Source organism: Gymnogyps californianus, chromosome 3, assembly GCF_018139145.2.
Source record: "Gymnogyps californianus isolate 813 chromosome 3, ASM1813914v2, whole genome shotgun sequence".
In the NCBI taxonomy this organism is placed as follows: domain Eukaryota; kingdom Metazoa; phylum Chordata; class Aves; order Accipitriformes; family Cathartidae; genus Gymnogyps; species Gymnogyps californianus.
The window spans coordinates 59502549-59525391 of record NC_059473.1 but is presented as its reverse complement, the minus strand read 5'-3'; the positions used below and the strand labels follow the sequence as shown (position 1 = coordinate 59525391).

Genomic DNA, 22843 nt, shown 5'->3' with positions numbered 1-22843 from the left:
CTTTAATGGGGGACTCCCAGGATGAGAGGCCATGTAAGTATGCAATGACACATACAGTATCGAGAAGTGAGTGGGTGTTTATTCTAAATACCCACATCACTGGGGTATTTGCACCTTTAACCAACAGAGAGAATTACAGGTAGTGAATACAGATCAATTTCTTCAAGTTGGTTATTGCTTTAACAAAATCTTTTGTCACTTTTTCTAATATCCATCTTCAGTCCCCCAAACACAGCATGGAGACTGGATACCTGCATAGTCGGAACTATCATTTGCCAGCCATGTCTTCCCCTTTGAGGCTCCGTGGTTTTATAAATAATAATTAAAAACACTTCTCTGTGATGCGAGAAGGCTTTTCTAAAAGGAGAGCAAGTTGCTACAATACAATAGCATAATATTTTTGAAGGTCATAATAGTAAAGTAGGGGAAAGAGAATAATCATTATTGCTCTTTCTTGTAATTAGTTTGCTTTCCGATATCCCACACTGTAACTAGAACATTATTCAAGAACACCCATCACAGTGCTTAACAAGATTTAATGTACATTTATTCTTAACATGTGGAACATATAAAGATTTTATACTGAATAAATGAAATTCATTAAGCCAGAGGAAAAGGAGGAATTTACATCAAGTTTTTTCTTTTTTAACTACATTATCTTGAAATACAAATGCAGATTCTTGTCACTGAAAAATCTTTGAAGTTGTGTTTCTTCCTTTTTTTTTTCCTGTATATATTTTTTTGTCTGTAGACTGGTAACCATTTTCTTAAATCAATCCATACGTAACCATTTCCACACCTTGATTTATAAAGCAAATTGTGATCGGCTGCTCTCCCGAAATAGAGCATGACTTTATACATACAGAAACTTGTACATTACCCTCAGTTGTTGGTTTTCTGTGTTGGGTTTTTTATTTTTTCTTTTTTTTTTATTATTTTTTGGAGATATGGCCCAAATGAAAGAAAAAATAATTCTACTATCACTTTGTAGATACCACATCATGAAAAAGAAACTAAAAACTTTGTACTAAAAAAAAAAAAATGAGGGTATGTTTAATGTACAACTTCTATATACATCACGGCCCTTAGGCAATAAAAAAATATTTTAAAAAATGATTAAAGGAATTGTGAAGAACTGTCATTGTGGAAGGTCAAAAAAAACAGATGTAGACAAGACAGTTCTGGTGAGGAAGCAATTGATGTTTATCATCAGGTTTTGTTTAAAAATCTTTTAACTTGACTTTTTTGTTTTGCTCCTAGCCTAATGTAACCATTTCTCCTGAGGAGAAACCAGTATCGTTTTGTATTTTGACTACTGACTGACACCCTCCTTGATCCCCTACACCTACATCACTAGAATCTTCTATTGCACAGAGCTTTGGGTGATGGTATACAAGTTTTTTTTTATTTTTTCCTTATTTGAAAAAATAAAACACACAGGAACTTGGTATGTTGGTTATTTTTCACCTTTTTGTTTCAAAGTGGTGAGATTTTTTTTCCATCGTACAATGGTTTGCCATAACATTTTTTTAAAAAGTCACTAGTTCGCTTCCCAAAAAATATGCAATACAAACATGGAAAAGAACATTGAAAAGGATAATCTATGGAAAAAAAAAAAGTGTGACCTTTGAATGTACTAGACAGCAACTTTGGTTAAAAAAAATAAAATAAAAAGATGTACTTATACACATAGACAGCAAATATTAATTTCATAACTGTTCAAATTAATAATTTCTTTAATTCCCAATTGGTAAATAGTGAATGGGGCAGAGGAGCAAAGATTCTTTTTTTTCCTTCTTCCTACGTTGGATAAACAAGAACAGAAAACAGCCAGTTATATGTGACCCTCTAATCTCCACTCACACATGCTTGGCTTCTCACTTATGTCATAACTGCCCAATCTGAAAAAGTACATCACAGATGACAGATGCAACCAGAGAGTTCAGGACAGCAGATATTGAGATATCCAGCAAACGACCCTCGTGCAAAAGGAACTCTGAGCGGTTCTCGTCCACTCTAGCCATGGCCAGCAAGGCCTTGGCTGCCCTGCACATCATGTCTACGCTAGGTGGCTCCAGAGGTGGAGGCTGCATGTGCATGAGGTTATGCTGGCTCTGCTGGTACTGGGCCATAGTGACCCCATCCTCCAGGAAGCTTATCAAGTTTCCGATGCTTCCCTTCTGCACAGCTATTGCCCTTGCCGCTAATGTGTCCCCCTGGGCAAGGTTCGATAAGAGCGCCATGGACATTTCTCGGCAGACCGGGTTTTTGCGGTCCCCAACGTACCTAACTAAAGTAGCGTAGAGTTTCTCCTGACGACTGAATGGGGGGGTGGCCAAGATAAGGTCCACATTATTGTCCTGGATACTGAGCTTACACAGGGTCTCCAGCACAAGTCTCTGAGGCGAAAGAACTGAGTTGGGCCCCACGGTTGGAAAAGGATCCTGTGCCTCTGCAGACGGGCACACCATCCAGTGCAGCAAGCCATCCAAAATTGGCAAACAGATGCTTTCTGTGTAAGCAGACAAGTCTAGCTGCCCAGAAATGTTGGCTAATGTGACCAATGTATTATCCCTCAAGACCTCGAGGCAGTCCCACCACCACTCATCCTTGCTGCAGGCCACCCCTTTGTCCTCCTCTTCCTCTTTCTCATAAGTCTGCGGCGCTCGCTTTCTTTCTGGATGCTCATGGTGAAGAAGGATCAACTTTCCCAGGATCAGCACCAAGCCTGGATGTTTGGACATTTCGGTGTCATTGCCAGGCACAAAAGACAAGCTACGGACGATATTTGACACACAGATGCAGCGTTTGGCCAAGGAGTCTTGCCAGTGAGTTATGGTGCATAGAGGAGTCTCATCCCGGCTCCTTGGCTCATCCTCTAGCAGTTTAATATTCCGGTGGCTTTTGGCTTGATGGATCCCAAAGGGAAATTTACTGCTCTCTGTTTGGGAACCAGAGTTTGAGTCTTCAGGCAATGCTCCTGGCCGAGCTGAGAGGACATCATCAATGGTTGCTGTTATACTTTTTTCTTGTTGTTCCTCAGAGTCACCCTTCCCCTCGAGGTCCTTCTTTTTGCTTGGAGAGTTCAAGGGAGGAGGGGCTTTCCTGCGCGGAGGAATCTCCATCTTGCTTTCAAAGTGAGTCTGGATATGCTCAGTTGTGTCACCACCACCAAGCTGCCAGTGGAGAAGTCCACTATCAAATTCCTGAACGCGTCCAAGTTTGTCGGATCGGTCAACAACAAATAGATTATTTTTCTTTACAATCTTTATTGGCAGCTTGTCAAATTTACTGGCTTGTTTTGGCCTCTCACTTGGATCAGCAATGGCACCAGGAGTGGAAAAAACAATGCTCTTTTCTTCTCCTTCTACCTTTTCATCCTCCCCCTCCTCCTCATCTTCATCGAAATAGTCAATACATTCGTCGTTCTCCTCTTTTCCAGTATCCTCTGCCAAGGACTGGCTATCATCTTTCTTGGCTGCTTTGTGATCAAGTGCTTTGTGGCCTGGATCTCCCACTTCATATTCCATAAGGATTCCAAAAATGTCAATCAGGCATTTTCTAAAATATTCTACTAAAAGCTCAAGAAATCCAGACAACTGAGGGGAGAAGAAAGAATATAAAAATCAGATAAGTATTTTTGTCTGCATGGAATTTTATTAGGAACACTGATGCATACATCTGTGAATATTTCCCTCCTCCTGCTGTGGACTTGTGGCTAGGTCCTGCACGGCAGAAGTTAATCAAAGGAAATTCCTCTAGTGTCTGTCCAAACAGTATGTAATGTCAAACTATCACGGCTCCATTTGCTTAAACTGTAACAGCTCTGAGAAGTACACAACTTTATTCATATGTCTCCTTTAAGCTACAGTACGCATCTAGCCTAGCTGTTGTGTCCCCTTGGAAGTGTCTGGTATTCTTCATTTTCTGTACAGAGTACTGAAGTTTCTAACTCACTCAGTTTTTCCAATTTGTACTTTTATTAGGTGCCTAAAGTTTAGAATTCTGCCTCTCCTCCTTTGTCTCAGTCTCTAAAATGAACTGTCCTGTAGGAAATCTGCAGTTCAGGGTCTAGATACTGACACCCTAGATTAATATCCCATCTCTATTGGAATAATTCCATTTTTGCCTGGCAATATTTAAAAATTGTTATTGGAGCCTGGTGCTGTAAGTCACCCTTCAGAAACAGTTTTCATTTAGGTTTAATCCTCTTAATTAACTTGTAATCACTTTCTTATGGAAAGGCAGTAGTTGGACTTGGTATTAATTTACTCTCAGTGGCTTTATTATTAAAAGTTCTTTGCTGTCATGATGTATTCAGCCTGATTGTCTGGCTTTTAATGTTTTTTTTTAATCGTGGGCTAATAGGTTTTCAGCAAAATGTATCCTTTTGTCCATTCTGTATTCTCTTACGATTGCCAAACCCTCGAAGAATTAAGAACAAACTGATGCTTATGAACTGCAGGAATTATCAGCCATCATACAGAGTCCTGACTGCCGTTGGAAATAAGAGTCCAAGGCAAAAGTAACAAAAAGATATATATTTAAAATATGCCTGGTATTCTGTGCAACTCGCACAGGGTGCATTAATGCAATTTCTAATAGAATTCAGAGGAGATTAACCTCACTTAACTTCAAACACCCACCACAGTTACACACCTAACCTAATTGTCTAGATTCCTTTTATAATCAATGGTCTTTTACAGGCCATTTCTAGGGTATGATTCATCTGACCTATTTTAGAGCTCTACTTCAGGGTGAGATGAATCATGCTATAGATATCCCTAGTTCTAAAGTTAGGTGGGATGAAATGTACCATTTGTGTCTGTATTTAAAAAAAAAGGTCATTATATTTAAAAAATGATGAGTTACGCTATTAGTAACCAAGGAATGAATGGAGCAGAGAAACTGAATATTTAATTTGTACAAAGTTTAGATGATGTGCATTATCAGCATGCCATCTATTACTACCACCGAACAGGCCAATGGTTAGAGCAGGGCTGAAAAATGCTGGGAGGTAGTGAGGCAAAAGCACACACTGTTGAATCCTGTGTTACTTGCATCCTGTGGACAGACAGTGGATTTTAGCCTTTAAACTGTCAACCTGAGATTTCTGCACAAACTTAATTTACTGGAAGAAGAAACCAAACAGAAAATAAGCAATTAAAAAAATCCCACAGCCTAGTACGGAACTACTGAATAAGACAAGTAGTCACCAAAAGACAGCCTCAAATCAATTTAATATAGTTTTGCAAAGCCTTTTATGGAAACACAAGTTAAGCAAGATTACTAACACATTGCTGTTTTCTGGGATTGTCCTTGTACTATCGTGAGTGTGAATTTACACGTTCGTCTTCTGTCAGCGCTAAAATTCTTATATTCCTACATGCTCCTTTCTACAAGAGATACCCTTCTTTCAGGCTTATGACTTCCCCTATTCGACCTAAAGCTATCTCTTGTTGCTCACTGTTACCAATCATAAAAAAGGGAAGTTTCACAATATTCAAATTTATGTTAATTATAATCAATTTTAAAGGACTTCAGCATTTTGGTAGGTATCTTATTTCAGTTTTCTTTCCTTGGAAAGTTAAGTATACTGCTTTCCCACCTACCTGAGAGAGGTTGAAAGTAGCGACAGTGCTGTCATCATACAGAAGGATATTAATAGTGTCTAGCGCCCAGGTACTTTCAGCCAGAAGACCAGATTTAAGAGACATCATCACTCTCCAGGCCTCAGGAGTTACTGGAGAAAGAAAGAAGGAGAAGTAAAACAGTATTAGTGCCTCCTCGGAGACCGTTAATGAGTTCTGAAAGATGAAACTGTGACATTCTGAGGATGCAGAATTTCAATGAAATAGTTACTGAAACACTGGTTAAGACCCTGCTTTCAGGACTTAGTCCTGTTCAGTTTTTCTATAACTGCTGCTCAGCCTTAATACTGGAGAATATCTTAACAGGGCCATTCTTCCTGACTTTGCTGAAGCCGAAATAATCGTACAAACTTAGAGAAGTTGACTAAACCAAATAATTGGTAAATAAAGGTAGAATACTTTGTCAGGAGTGTGGGAACTTGAAGTATGAGAACTTGAATGTATGAAATGTAATAGGAATTCGAGATAAGAAGATACTTGGGAAAGAACAGGGGGAGAAACAAACATGACAAATAATATGGAAAGAATAAATGGGCCATTCAAGGCAGGCAGAGACTATAACTACACAGCAGAACAGCATGAGCTTCCATGGAACAAGAACACAGAAAGCTTTGCTCAGCTAAATGTTGTATTGGTGATTTAACAGACGTTCTGAAGGACCTTTCAACACATATCATTTGGAAATCTGAGGCAAGCTTCATTTTTAGTGCATTTCCGGAGACCTCAGGTCTCCATAGAAAATATTGCTTTCATTTCATGTCAGATTGTCTGGGATGAGTTTTACCTATCCTCCTCACTGATGCATATGTTATTACATTTTTATTGAAGAGAATCACATTATAGTTACCAAAGTTAACTACTTGTCAAAATAGTCTTAAAATGTAAAAGAAAATCAAAATCAAAGTCCCTTTCTCCCAACCTATTTCGGTATTTGGCTGTTGTTTTGATGCTTACCAATATCTTTTGAGGTAATCTTTCGTCTTGGTTTTAAGACTGGTTGGGATGCTTCTACAGAGCCTGGGGGGAAGGTAATTTCTCGCCTAATTGGTGGTGGTTGGGGTGGAGGTCCTGTGACCTGTGACACTGGAACTGTGGGTATAACCTTTTGCATCTTCATGGAGGGTAGGAAAGGAGACTTGCTTGGAGACATACGGTTTTCCAAAGAGCGCTGGAAGGATGCTGGACTTGGAGCTCTAGAGATGTGGTTTGGCATAGAGGGTGGCGTCTGGTAGGATGACTGAGGAGGTCTAGTGATAGGCTGCATGGAGGCTGAGGATGACATATAAGAAGGCTGACGTTGGTTGACATGAGAAGGCCACTGACTCTCGTGGTTTATCCTCTGGTCAGGTACCATCATATCATCAGTGCGATTCATCCCTGGATACGGTGGGGCCTGCGCAGGGCCTCCTGGACCTTGCCTATTCTGGTAAGGGTAAGGCATATCATTTCGTGTTGGCCACATGTTCTGCTGAGGACCTTCGCTGGAGGATGATGACTGCATGGGGCCACCAATCATCTGGGGAGGTATTCCATGCTGCTGCATTTGTCCTGGGCCCTGCATCCTCTCCCTGTTATACGGATATGGATACTGTCCCTGCATGGGCCTCCTGTCAGGCCCTGTGTAAGCGTTGCTGTACTGGTTATACATTTCCTGTTGCTGGTTGCCATACTGCATGTTATACATATCCCCTTCATGGCGTTTGGCTGGAGGCCCATACATGCCATCCATGTGTCGCTTATAGTTCTGAAAAAAAATTTTGGAAAGAAGATGCGTCACTTCTACTCCATACACAATACAAATATATTGGCTGAAAGCTCAAAAAGCTGAAGGCACTTAGTTCTAGAGGGATTGTGCTGATTCCAGAGTCGGGCACGCAGTGCTATGGTTAGGCTTGATCCAGTGCTTTCTTTTTAAGCCTCTGTTTTGCTGTGCTTATAACTTAATACTAAAAGGAAACTTATCCTTGGGCTAAATTTTCTTATGCTTGCTCTCATTTTCTCCCTTTCCCTTTCCTTTCCTATCTGTCAGATTAAATTCCACTAGTCATTTCAGACATGCATGAAAAGGCAACGGTCCTCACCAACTAAAATATTTTCACTTCTTTTTTATGCTTAGTCTACTAAGAAGAAAAATCTTAAAAAAATTCAAAACCACTCAGTGAATCTTTTCAAGAGACAAGCACTGAATAAACTCTTAAAATAACAAGATATGCTGCAAGCATGCATGTCTGAGACACTGGATCTTACAACAGGGCATACACTACACACAGTGAATTTATTAGTACGAGAAAACATTCTGCTGCCGTTTGCTACTCTGCGTAATTCCCAGGAACATGGTCCTATTTGGGCAACCATCCCTCTTCCCAAATCATCCTAAACACATTTAATTTACTGTGAGATTATTACAGCAAATGGTCACATCCAAATGTTCTGTTCTAGTTTATGCAGGTTCTTACCCTGCTGATCAGTAATGAATTAAGCAATGCAACTAACAGCTGCTACCTATGGTTTATTCCCTCTTTGTTTCTCACCCTCTCAAGTGGGGAATGTTGTGTGAGGTAAGCTGTTCTACCTTGGGGGGAGCCGAGTTGTTTTTAAGTCATACAACCTTGTATGTATTTATGTTTAAGACGGCAGAACAAAAAAAGCCATGTTGCAGTTTGAAGGGGAGGTGGTAAGGTTTGCAGTGGTCCTTAGTTCCTGTGGGAGTTTGTTCCACAGTTCAAACCACACTGAGTGCTCTGAAGCAAAAAATGTGAATTAAATGGGTGATTTTTGAATATATGATCTATGGCAAATTCAAAGTTACGGCTCCCCCGGAAACTGTAGCTCAGTCACATTGCACAATGTATACTAATGTACTAGAGTTAAGATCAGATAAAATTCTGTATGTATTCAATATAGGTCAGTTAAAACAGCTCTGGGATTCATAAACTCATCTTCCAACCTTGATGCACATAAAACCACAACTACTGTATTGCATGAAAGTATTTTTTTTTTAAACTTTCTATAGAGCTGTCTGGCTATCTGAGAAATACCTATTTTCAGTCTTACATAAACTACTTGCTGTAGTAAATTCCACCCTTGGGGCCAATTTATACATTAAGAACTGACTTGGCAGTTGCCACACCTAAAAAGGCGGTGTTTGTTTTGCCACAGTGACTCAGAGCGCTCAAAGCAGACACTTGGGATTGAAGCATGTGCCTTTTTAAAAGCAGTTCAGCGCTCTTGTATATGTAGTGTCAACATGCCCAATGGTACCCAATGCTGAGGACAGTGATGCACCTGAACTCCCCCTCCTGTGTGAAGGTTCGGCAGGAGACCGAGGCTGCACAATGTGTGTCTCTCTCCACAGGGGATGTGGAATTCTGAGACCTCGCAGAAGACAACAAGACACCAACACAGGTCACCTGCTGCATAATAGCTCTCGGGGTACGAGCATTCATGCAGGAATTGAAAAACCTGGCTCAAAGTGCTTCATTAGCCCCAGGAGTTCATGCTCCAACCACCTCCTTCCCAGGTCATTCCCTAGCCTTCAGATTGTGGATAAAGCTTCGAAAGGGCCATTTTTCACATTCTTCCTGTACCACTATGAAGTGAGATTTAGGAAATTGAAAATAAGCTAGCGGCAACCTAATCTCTAGCTAAATGAAGAAGTGGAATCCTCTGGGAGTGGGAGGGAGAGGCCGAGGCCGGCCAGGATCCTTGCCCTTCATTCTTCACTGCTTTTTTGCATTAATGCACTTTGCATTCAAGAGTCATTGTACAAAGCATATAAACAACACTAAGGACAGGGCCAAATACATTTTTACAAATTCTAGCTGTCTCCTTGCTTAAATGAACATGTAGTTAATATATTCCCTGCATACGTTAGCATGGACTATCACAAAATGTTGTTAGATATCTTTGCAATTTCCCCACTAAATCACCTAGACTGCTAGCATATGCCCATCATAAAGAACAACAAAACAGTTTTCTGATTATGCTATTTTAGAGATGTTATGAGCCACAGAGATAAGCAAGAAATTCTGAAATTGAAATTTATATACAGTTTCAGTACAGTGCAATCTAAGATCTCCTCTTTTAGGTTCCCCCCACACTGAATTTCCTAGTAAAACTGTATCCCAAACTGAAAAGGACTATCTGAAATTGGCTGAAAACTAGCTTACATTTTAATTTTTATATTGTAAGGAAATGCTTTTTATTTTGGAAGCTAACTTCAACTTTAATTATTGTGTGACTAGAAATGAATTAATAACACCCAGGATGAAACTGATCCTGTTGAAGTCAGTGGAGTTTTCATATTGACTTACAAGATGGGATTTTGCCCACAAGGTATTAATGATACACCTAGCAAAAAAATCTTATTAATTAATGTAATTTGTATTTTCAAAGTTATTACACAGTTAGGAAGACTGGAATGTACAAATGTTTAAACTATTTTTAACACTAATAATGTTCTCTCTTATGTATTTGTACCATATTATTACTAGAGATAACACGTGGGGAATATGCCATCTGATCTATATTAAAGATAGGTATCTCATATGACCCACCACAGCATTCTAAATAATTGATCATGCTGCATGTTTTACTTTGTTCCAGTTTTCTGTTGGGTTCACTTGGCTACATGACATTAAGGCAAGGGCCTTCAACCTGCCAGCCAAGCAGCCTTCCTATTTGTTCCTGGAATTGGGGCAGCATCACTTTACTAGCCTACGAATTATACTTTCCCAGTCTGCTGGTTATTAACTTGGGACAATCACTTGACACACATCCAAAGCCACAGAACATCTGTTAAAATTTACACTTTTCCAGTGTAATGAACACATTTTCCTATAGCTGCACATACACCGCTTATCCATATGGGCTGTGATTTTGACCAGAACTACAGTGCTCCTCTGTGCCAAAAGACATATATGTATAAACAAATTTTTGAATGTATACAGAATTTGGGGGTGACATTTATTAAACAAATGTTATGAATATAGCTGTTTTCCCCCTCTCCTACCTGCTGCTGTGGATACATTCCGGGTTGATGTCCTCCATATGGTGGCTGTCCTGAGGGAGGTCCTTGTCCTGGATACTGCTGCCCATATGGTTCATGCCTAAAATGAAGCATTCAAATAAACACTTAGAGCTGCTGGAATTTCCAAGCCACCAGGAAAAGCAAAGTACTCTGATGATCCTGCACCTTGAAGATATTTGCCATTTGGAAACAAGGTGAAGGTACAGTGTGGTATGGTCCTGAGCCTGATGTAGTAAGCTCTGCTGGAGCTGGTAGTGGAAGGAAGGAGAAAAAGCAGACAGAAGAAAGGAGGGGCAGTGAAGATGCAACAGAGAGATTTAGAGGTAGCAGTCAGGAATGGGAACAGGGTATGGTCAGCAAAGAGGTAAGAAAGGCAGCTGCAGCCGCTGGGAATCCATCTTAGGTGGAAAAGTATCTGATGTACAGCTCAAAGGTTGCAAGTCAAAATTCTTGTGTTTTAACAAGTCAGTCTCCAAGCAAGCTACTTTCTGGATTACTGAAGAATACAAGCAATAGTTAACTGCCAATTTAAAGTGAAATTGTGATTTTAGTCTGATGATAGTGACAGAAAGTAAGTACAAATTTCATTACAATACGTAACATTTAAATACATCATTACTGAGTAAAAACAGTACTCATAATTTTGCTAATGTTCATGTAATTTTTAATTAAAGCTACAGAATGAAGCATACACATGAGACAGAGTTGTGTTGCACTTGGAAACTTACCTGTGGCCTTTAAGACCTCTGAGGAGCACTACAGTGCAACTGCAATATTTTTAGCACATCTGAATGAAATTTAGGTTGCTGAAATGAAGTACTTGGAAAGTATTAAGATTGATAAATAACACTGTATTGCAGACCAGTATGTCAGTAGTTCCTCTCTGTACACTGCCAGTGAGAACACATCTACAATTTGAGTATAATTATGGAAGTAATGTATCAGGGAGAGTCAGAGAAATGAAGAACTGGGGAACCTGACTTGTTAAAAGAACTAAAAGGACCTAATTTTTCCTAAAGCATAGAAAACTCACATTTTTTGAGAGCTGACCAGAATGAAAGCAATAGCTGTTCAGTATCTCCTAAAATTATGACGTGGATGGAGAAAAATTACACCTAATGCCAGTTAAAAGAACAATACAACTGATGGGAATTGTCTACAGTTGTCCAGGATGGTACATGCAATAAGATAAAACTGAGCAAAGGTACATGTACGTTATACATAAGGGAACACTTTCTAAATGTTCAGTTTGTTAGCCACAGGATAACCACAAGCCAGGTGAAGTTGTGGAACCTTCAGAACTGGTGTCATTTAATGCTGCTCTGGAGAACTTGGGCCTATAAAATATGTTCTGCTTCTGTATTGGCAGGGAGATACACAAGGTAGGATGTACACTCCTTTTCTAACATCTCTGATTCTATGGCTACAAAAAGTCAACCAATTCACCCCAGCCTCCACCCCCCCCAAGAAACCGAACCAACGGTAAAAGCCTAAATAAGAACAGACAAAACAGAAGTAACACACCAAGAGGCCACATATTCTGTCTATGTCTCTCACAGAGGCTGCTAGCACTCGTTAGCTGGTTATTGCAGATATTACAAACAGAGAAATCAGTGTTCACCTTTGCTGGCCAGGGTAACGATTAGGAGAGTACATGCTTGGGTCACTGTTTGAAGGCACCATGTTGCTTTGACCAGGTGGTCCCATACTGCCTTCAGGACCCAGCCCATGATCCGACCTAAAAAATGACAAAGGAAACCTCATTCTGTAAAAAGCACTTATTCTCCAGAATTGCCAACAAAATAAAACAAAACACACCCCTTAAAGAAAACATTCTCTTATCACCTTCCACTGGAACCCTTACTCTCACTGGCTCCTCAGCAATGTGACCTGTTGAACAACATGATTATACTTGTGTTACTCCACACATCTACTGTTTCAAACTACTGGCTGAAAACTACTCCGCCGTTATACTTAAAAGACCCACACTGCACCACTTTGGCTACCATTAGGAAACGAAAAGTGAAGCTAAAGTACACAGCCTAATGAAAGTAAAAGTAGGAATACAGCCAGAGCTGCAAAACCTACCGGAATACTTGATATAAGCCCAACGTTCTCAAACCATTCTGCTTGCTATACCAATGCTTAGACATCAGTGATTTTACTGATTTTTTTTTTTTTCCCAAAGCCTTTCCTGAGATAAACAAAACAGGACCAAATTTATTTTGTGCACTTCACTGAAAGACAAACTTATGAGGGTCCTGATGGACACACTGCCAGACTGGTGCCCCTACAGCTCAGACAACAGACTCCAGACTCTCCAAAGGCAATTCACTAACAGACCACAAACCAGACATATTTAGGCTGTGCATTTTGTTTTTCCTAAAAAGGCCACCAACAACTGTTTAGGTGAAAACATGGCCAGAAGATGAACTCAAGTGCTACTTTGTGCCATCACAGCCCAGCCCAGCCCAGCCGCCAGCTGAAGGCAGCTGTCAAACACACCCACGTGCTGATCTGCTGCAGCTTGAGTGAATTCTAAGGTGTGACAATTCCTCCTTATTAATTTCTGTGAACAGCTAGACTCAGTCATTACCAGTGGTTTGACTCCCAGTGATTTAGTAAGATGCTGTAGGAAATGCAGGCTGCTATGTTCTCTGCAAGGTGCAACGGGAAAATGAGAAGGGGAGAGAGAGGATCATTTTCACTAATGGGCTTTTCTTTTTCCTGAAGATCGACTCACCTCCTGTCATAGCCACTTCCATAAGAGAACTGCTGTCGCTGGCTCATGCTCATGTTGGACATTGCTCCAGATGGACTCTGGTTATACATATCTTGTATTCCACTGTTAGGCATTTGTCCAGGGGTCATGAAAGGCTCATTGCTTCCAGGCACTGCAACAGTAAGGGAAATTATATATATTATTCTGGGTGTTTGAAGATATCTTTCCATTAAATGATGTATTTTAAAATAATGTTCAGATCCCTAACACCTGCCAAGGAGAATTAGCTGGTGTCTGACATGCTCTCCAGGGTCTGATGAAAAGACATGAAGCAGCACCACTACCAAGATGATGGTTATACTATTAAGGAGCTGCAAGTGAGGAAAGTAATCTCATCCTATGGAACTGGAACTGAGCTCATCAGGCACCCGGCAGCTTCTTCCCTGTGGTCTTCATAGCTGAAGATGAACTCGCTCTTGTTCTTTTCACCCCAAACAATGTTAAATATGAATGCAAACATAAACCTTACAAAACAGATGAAAGCAAATCTCCTAGTTTGGATTACAAAGCTGTCAGAATCAGGCTCTTCTTTTTCCCATAAAGCCCTCATACACATATGTACACCATAATTTAGTTATGGAAAGGATACTGTATCCTAACATAGCTTCTCGAGCAGGATGGGCATATTCTACGGGTCCAAGAAAAGGCATGTTGACCCCTATTATAGAATATAAATCCCAAGCAAATAGAGGAAGAGACTCTATCCTTTAGTCCCTCATAGTAGATACTGAACAGAGACATTTCTGTTTCGACAGGATAAGTGTGAAATGTATGACAAAGTGCAATAAACCCACTTAATCTCACATGGATATAAAACCTAAAGGGAGTCTAAGGCAGAGAGGGTTCTCCCTTCCTCCAACTGTGTTATGCTAGTGTCCACAGTCCAGGCAAAAGGATTTAAAGGGAAGGTTTAAAAAAAAATCACGTCAGATTAACTATCTCTTTTAAAGCATCTCCCCACTTCATCACATGTCTTTCTTCCCCTGATTTCTGGACCTCTTCTTCCCATTCCTCCCTTTTGCTCCCTTTCAGTTTCCACTTTCTTAATTTCATCTCCTCCATCTGCTCTTCTCTTTGCAGCCATTGTGAGCCCTGCTTGTGTTCTTTCCTCCCACTTTCCTATATATGAGGCATGCAAGATTGATTCATTTTAAGCACATTTTACAATATCCACAGAACTATCTGTAGGTTAAGTGCCCAAAAGGACAAGAGTCAGGTTTGACACTAATTTTAATTTTTGCTTTCTAAAAATAAACAAACTTTGAGTGTGTTTATCACCTTTTGTCAGGGGCTGTCCAAGTGAGGAAAAAATTAGCTTTCCTGTTCTCAAAAATATGTAAACTGAGACAGAGAGCATTAGGAGACTTGCTCAGTTCTGTACAGTGAATTCCCAGTTCAGCCCTACTACAACCAGGCATGTTGCTTCACCACTTCACATTCTAACACTGAAGTCCAGCATCTGATTTGCAGAGTAGCTAACCACCTCCAAGAAACACACGGCGCTGCACAGAATCTAACCCTATGAATTTATGCCATTTCCTGAAATGTATTCCTACAAGCATTTTTAGGATTCTCTTAAGTCTAAAACAAACAGCGTGACTCTGAGAAGGGAAAATATGACCAGACCAAAATGAAACACAATTGCACTGCACCTCTCTTTGCTACGAGGATACCATTTTACCAATGGCACAATCAGCGAAGTAAAAAACCTCATTCTGACGACTAGAACATCTTGATTACATAGAAGTAGGGAAGAACACTTAAGCTCCCACAAAGAAAGTACCTTTTCTCATTCCACCGAAAGGATCTTTATTCGGCTCATATGGCATCCTTCCCATCATATCTGGCATGTTTATTCCCTGCTGGTATGGTGCATTTGGCGTCATGGAGTTTCGCTTTGGGAATGCTGAATCACTTACATCAGAAAAGGGATCATGCACACTAACTGCGCTGTTTCTAGCAGATGAGAAAAAGGAGGCATTAACATCATCATGTATTCATAAGAATTGTGAAAACAGACTGGACTATAATACACCTAGCCCATGATGCTGTGGCAGTGATCAGTGCAGGATACATCTGAGGAAGATGCAAAAAACTTCCACAATGGACAATCATTTTTTCCCCCAAGTTTATCTGGCTACTTACCTTAAAGATCAGGGTTTTTAATCTAATTCAACTGTGTGTGTTCCTATTACTCATATAAAAGTCTAAACCTTTCTGAAATTTCACTCAGCTGTTTGCCTCACTACCCCAAGGAAGTGAGCTCCACAGGTTAATTATATGCTGTGTCAAAACAGTATTACTTTTTATCAGTTTCATATTTATTACCTTTCAAATTTACCAAGCACCTCATTGCTCTCTTACTAGAGGAAAGACTAAACAGCAACACTTGATTTACCTCCAAAATACCATTTACTGTTATGGAGAGGCACTAACCTTTACGGTTGCAGCCAGCTTTATTCTAATGCCCTGAAAAATTTGGCTTGGAAAATGGAGTTTCCCTGATAACTATCAGAATTATTCTTAATGCAGAAGAAAATTTTTTACATAGTGAAAGAAAACTCAATCTGAATTAATGACAGTTAAAAAAGGTTCTTGTTATCCTTTCTGCAGTATTACAGATGGAGAAAAAAAGAACCTAAGTATGTTAAGTTCGGACTGACTCTATACGTAGTTCAGAGCTCAGCTATGTTCCTGCTGAAGTCAACAAGAACTTTTTTTGCTGGACTTTAGTGGGCTAAGGATCCTTAAAGAATGGTAAGAAGGCTTCACTTCAGATTAAGCTGGTCTGTGTGACTTACACGACATAGAACTGAAAGGGATCTCTTGGTCCATCCACTTGAATCCTCTGCTATCTCAACCGCACGCTTTTCATAATTTGAATTTAAATAACACCTTAAAACCACACATTCCTCCCTTCCGAGCATGAATGTCTGGATCTGTGTACTAGAGGAGGACAGGGTAAGCAAGGAAAGGAAGGTTGTGGTTCTAAGTTGGTGCTGCTGGGTTCCACCTTCCTCCTCGCTCTTCACATATTCACATGCCCACTTTGCACTGGTACTTGTCTGATAGTTCTCTGGTGTTTAGAAAGCTAATGCAGCTCCTACTCCTTCCTCCCTTTCCGTCTCTCCCCTCCAAAAAGAAATAATTTTCTGCCGCTTTTAAGGCTCTCACCGGTTCACCACAGAATCAGATGAGTGACCGAGCAGTTGGGAAAGGGAAAGACCGGCTCAAACTGTCATAGAAGTACAGCCCAATGAAAAACGAAGCAAAGCCCTTTTCATACCTGCCACCCTGCATAGGTGTCATCTGTCCATGAGGTGTTGATGCTGGTGTTGGGGGCTTCAAATCGCCTGGCACTTCTGTCATGGAATTACTACCAGTAGACTGTGGAGTCTGTGGGCCTTGCAAGGAACCAGAATTAGCTGGGAAATTAAAGAAAAAGGAAATATTAAAAGGTAGCAGCCAAATTCCTGTGGAAATAATAATCATCAAGGAGAAAAACTGATTCTTTCCCCCATAAGCCTGCTTATACCACGCATCTCAGTACTTTCTAACTTCCCCCAAATCCTCTGAGATCAGGATGTGCTGCGCAGTAATAGCCATCATCTTTCCTAGAACCATGAATTTAATCTGCTGCCTGAAGCAACATGAATAGAAATCATCTAGATGAAGGATCATTTAAATCAGAGGTCAGAGATACAAAGTTAATTGTCTATAGTTTACAACAGAGTAAATGAAGGTTGTTCTTTGGCACATACTTCTTTATGTAATCACTATCACAACACATATGTTTATAAAGCAAATTTCAGCCAGAAGCTTTTCCTCACAAATTTAAACTGCTATATTAATATAAATTCATAATTTCAGTTACCACTAAAAGGCAGACATTTCCATGGTGAAACATGGCAAATGATTAGTGGCACACCGCAACCCTATGCCATCTTTGAGACAGCATGGCAAAAGATTGTATTTAAGAAATGCAAAAGGCAGTCTGGGATAAGAAGAAAGCAATCGCTGAAAGTAGACTTTGAACAGGAGGCTATAGCTAACACTCCTAATAAAACTGTAAAAATATGGACATCTTAACAAAATGTAGTTAGGATCATTGTAGAGCATATGTAACAAGACCAGGTCAATTCTGCAAAGCATCTCTTTCTTCTGCAAAAACTTCTATGTTCAGATCTCAGAAAGCGAGAGAGTACCAGCACTATTGTCTTCCTTAACCATGGTAAATAGCTATATTCTTGATATTACAACCAGCGTAGAAAAGCGTATACTGTTCTATTCCGATGAGACTGAGCAGTAATAAGGGTATTAAATGAATACATCATATAACCTAATGATAAAATACATTCAGACCAGTCTTTTAAAGTAGACACTGAAGTTACTATTTTCATATGACTACTGAGGAGAAACATCCCCCAACTCCAAAGATCTGACGTAGTAGTTTTCTGATTTAGAAGGTGGTAACTGGGAATTGGTAACAATGTCTAAGCCTTAGATCTGATTGGCCTTGCAGCAGAAATTCTACCCGAGGAGAACTTGTAGGATTCAAATCTTTAGATGCAATTGGGAAAAAAAATTACCAACAGAAAAAATTCACAAATCTAATAGACTCAGAAAGACATGGCTTTGGGTTGAGAGGTCCTTCTTTTTTATGAACTGTCATGTAAGCATTTTATAGTGCCCATATACGTTCAACAACCAATTAAAAAAAATTTATAAATTACTGTTAGAGGGAAAATTGGAACAAGCAGTATGGGTTTTTCTTCTGTATGTGAAAGAGAGAGTAGTTTATAATTGACTCAGAATCCTAGAACGCTCATCATCTTGACAGGCAGAGCTTGTTTTTAACCAAGAACACCTTTTTCATATGTGTTTCATTTATATCTGTAACACATGTTCCACTATCTGGAAATCAGTCTCAGTAGCATGTGCATACGTAAAATCCACATTGTGTAGACCACATTGTTCTTGTCCTCAGCTTTCGGAGGCGTGTTTGGATGATGCTCACATAGTAATGAGGTTCAAAAAAAGTTTAAGAAAAGCTCTCTGATTGCATTAATACAGTAACAACATTTGCAACAACTAATGCTGCACTTGACTAAATGCTTTAGTGCTATAATAAAACAAATCCATATGATAATAAAAAAAATCATCATGTTCACATAAAACAAGCCCTTTGTATATATGACCCCTGAGTGAGCCAGGATCATTCTCCTGCCCTTGAGCTTTAAACACAATTCTAGATTACGTCTAAAAAGATTGAAAGCATTTCTGAGTTAAGCCACACATTGTCACATACCAACTCGTTATATTAGAACCATGTAAGTAAACATCTTAGTGTAGCCACATACTTACTGTAAAATATGATATTGCCTAACCCAGCATATTTCTCTTATGGTGGGCCATTAAGCAGCAATTAAGTTCTTCCCTATCCTACCTGAGCAAGAACTTAATTCATATCTTAAGTAAACCTAAAGAAAACAAGTAAAATATTTTTTCAGTATTTATGGGCTGCACGAATATAGAATCTTTATTATGAATAACAATGTGTTTTACATAATCTTAGATACGGAAATATTTAAAAGCAAAAAGAAGATATCCAACTGAGAAGCTGCAAGTCAAATTTCTGTCTGCTGGGTGGTGGTTATAGGGTTGGTTATTTTTCCCCCGCCTCTTTCTAAATGACTGCTTATAAACAGCTGAAAAAATGGAAGGCAAATGCTATCTTGAGAAGTGCAAAGTTTCTGGTACTGCTTTGTTAATATGCTTTGCTCTTGACCTCCATTGGGTCAGGGACACTTCTACAGAATAGGGACTGCAAGTGTTTCAATCTCTGGATTAGGTCATCAGCTATCAAGAAGAGCCCAAGCGTGGATATGACCTACAAGCAACCACAAAGACAATTATTTCTGTCATACACTCACCGACCACTGAATAGTTCATCTATATTTAAGTAATAGCATCAATGTAAATAGCACATTCCTTGAGAAAGAATAAGGTAAGTATGTACTCTTAATGGTTACTGTTGGTAGAGCAGGTACAATTTTTTAAGCGACTTGACTTTCTCTTGTAGGATGTGATTTTCAGTACCTTTGCCAAGCTTCAGCCAATCATCAGGAAGTCATCCTGATGGATATTCCCCTCAAGCTAATTTTGTTTTGGAAATTTTCAGCTGTGACTGGCCAGCTTTTTTTAAGAATATGCCTTTGAAAATATATGGTCCTCTTCTGTTGTCCCCCAAAGAGAAATATTTTTCTGTGAGTCTTCCAAGCCAAGTATATATTTGGTCACCTTTTTCACACACAGCACCAGTGGTCCCTTCATTGTTTGAAGAAAAGACTTGGTGGTAACGTTGGGGACGTGCCTATGACAGGGAAAGTACTCTTGCTGTTCCAGTGTTTATTCTGATTTGGCCAAATAAATTTGTGAAAAATACCTGTTTATATGTAGAGATTATTAGCTTGCTATACAGTCACTGCTTGGTTTTCTGAAGATCCTGTTTGTACTTATTTCAGGCTGGGGATGAGCAGGACTCTCACTGTAATTCAGCTCATGGGTTGATCTGGGCAGTCCTGAATGTGGAGCTGAGCACGAGAACCTATAGCCAGGAAGCCACCGCATACAAGCTCTCATGGTTACAACTGGAGGCGGGCAAGCAGAGGCAAGGTAATAGGGTTTCTGACCATCAACAGAAAAGGAGATTAGAAGGAGACTGACAAGTGGACTGGGAACCTGGAAAGGAGATATGGATGCTGCTGAGATCAGATTAGAATCTGAGAAGTCTGAAGTTGCATGGACATGGTACTACACAACAGGGAACACCAAGAAAGCCCAGAAAATGTACCTAATGAGAGTTCAAGTACAGGGAAAGAACCATAAGTGGCTGGATAAAGAGACAAAGAGTTCAATACTGTGAAGAGTCCAATACTGGGCATATGAGTGAAATTAAATTTTGCACAAGAGGTTCTTAGATGTGTGTTCCTTTTCTCAGAGAATCTGTTTAGAGATGCTATTTTCCAGCTGTGCAGAACATGTAGGGCAACAAATGAGATCATATAAAGGGCTATACATGGCAAAACTTAGAAAACTAGCACCCAGAATTAGCGGATACTCATGTTGTAAATTTTTTGGTAGCCCAGTTCCTCTTCTGTAGAATGGGAATCATACTACTTTCCCTCTCAGATGGGTATGGCAAAGGCTGATTAATACTTTTTCAAGGCCTCAAATACAGTTCTAGTGAAGATGAGAAAAACCAAGAAGTAAATTTATAACTCTCTGTTTGAGTCTGGTTGAAAACTGTGGCACAAGTAAGGGCTGTGTAGTGAAAAGTGAGGATAACAAAAAATATTGAATAGCTCCTCATTCACTGAGCACTGTTTATTCTGTGCACTGAACGACACAGACATTTCATGGAAGAAATTTCAATGTGACTGCGTAATTAAGAGTGTATTGAACTGTATATGCACAAGGAAACATAATTAAGGTTGCAAAGATTGTATCTCACTTTTGGCATTTCCTAACCTTTGAGCACTTGACTTTGCATCAAAGCAATACACTTCAAACAGTTTTTGGATACAGCATGTGCACATAAGTGCCTGCATGCACACACGTTAAATGCAAACTAGTTATGTTCTCTCACACATACATTTTACACACATTGCTATTCGCAATGTTTTCTAGTTAAAGAATATGAAAACAACCCTCTTCTCTGTAAGAAAGTACCATATTCCTTTTCCATGTTTCACCTTAAATTTTACATTTGCTAAGCTGCTCTCTGAAATTTTTACATCTATCCTTGCAGAGTTTTTATTATGGTAGATATTTAATTTTGATTGTGGACATCCTGAAATAGAAACTGTATCTTTTAAAGTGCTTCATAAGCTTCAGTATTAATCAAAAAGCTAAGAAGGAAGACAAACAACAATGTTCTTTTAGAATAGATAATCTCTGCTTACATGATTCTGCAGCTGACTTGGGGATGTCCAGGAAAAAATCTGTGTGTACATAGCTACTGAATTCTTCATCTCACATCCACATCTAAGCAACACTTGTCTTTCAAGTGCCATAACAGATTTGTAAGAATATGCTTTTAACAATAGAAGATCCATCAAAAATGAAATAAAATGAACATCTTTGTCAGCGAGAAGGTGAGGTTCTACAAACTCTTCCACAGCTCACTCAATGGCACGCGTTATGCTCAGCAGCATGGAATCATAGCACTGACATGGCTTTTTCCTTGCAAAGCCTGCATGGCAATAAGTACGGCTTTCAGGAAAGACCCTTTATTTACCAGAACAGAAATATGCAGTTAAAAAAAAATCTCTTGCCAGCAATTTTTTCCCTTCGGGGGAAAAAAAAAAAAAAAAAAAAAGAAAAGAAGAATGCAACCTCTTGAAACGCCATTAATATGAGGCCTGACATGCTCTCTAGGATATCCCTACCTTTCGCCAGAAGCTACAAATGTATACTCTAAAGTAAACAATGGAAAGGTTACTGAAGGTTAAGTACATTCACATACTTCAGAGTGAACAGGCAGCCGCCACGCTGGGAAGATAATTTACACAGCATGAACCCAGTGCCCCAGTTAGGCCGGGCTGGGGGCTGCTGGCTGCGGCAGGGCCCCCCGGGTGGGCACGGGTGCAGGCATGGGGGCACCTCTGTCTGTCCCCCCGTCTACCACTCCCGACCCCTCACCCATCCATCTTCCGTGGGGATTCCCTGGCTGGCCTCATGACACGCTCCATGACATCACCTGCCTGCTAATAATAGCACTTCAGTCAGCCACCCGCCAGCAGAGACGGATGGGTTTGGTTACAGACGCACTCACTGAATGGCTGTGTCGTGTGGTGCTGTGTCTCGTCCCCCCTGCCATCCCCCTCCCCAAGTCTTGTTTCTCTGCTGCCAAGGAAACGCAGGGAACACACTCTTGGCACGCTCTCGCTCCCTCTTTCCAACACAGTCACACAATTTTCCAGGTTTGCTGTAATGAAATCTTCGTTGACATCAGGGCCAGCTGCTGAGTGTTACTCAGGAACATCCTCAGCTGTACCACTGTGGCCATCCTGTTCATTCAGTATAGGATAAACACTCAGTCTGTAATTTTGAGAGTCATGCATACATAACCGCATACTGCAGCTAAGAATTTACAGCGGCAGAATACAGCAATGGAAAATAACTCCTTCATGCTGATGGTCTTTTGAAATTTGTTCTCCGGCACCCATTAGTGCTTAGCATAATGGCCCCCAGAATTCTTTTCAGTTTAGAACTTGCCACATAATTTGTGCATATTTTGGTCAAAACTATCACACACACACGACAGGAAGAGCGTTTTGTCTTTGCATCCACTTCTGGAAAGCACTGGAGTCCTAGAAG

General features: G+C 40.0%; 1 protein-coding gene across 1 annotated transcript in view; it reads right to left on the bottom strand.

Annotated features, from left to right (window-relative positions):
* Positions 1–762: 762 nt before the first annotated feature.
* Positions 763–22843, bottom strand: part of ARID1B (AT-rich interaction domain 1B) — a 339938-nt gene continuing 317857 nt past the window's right edge. The window contains exons 15-21 of the mRNA XM_050895216.1: positions 16749–16887; positions 15246–15418; positions 13424–13574; positions 10663–10759; positions 6606–7395; positions 5613–5743; positions 763–3599 (exon numbers count right to left, since the gene is read on the bottom strand). Of these exons, the coding sequence (XP_050751173.1) occupies positions 1887–3599; positions 5613–5743; positions 6606–7395; positions 10663–10759; positions 13424–13574; positions 15246–15418; positions 16749–16887 (3194 nt within the window). The 3' untranslated portion in view covers positions 763–1886. The remainder of the gene's footprint in view (positions 3600–5612; positions 5744–6605; positions 7396–10662; positions 10760–13423; positions 13575–15245; positions 15419–16748; positions 16888–22843) is intronic.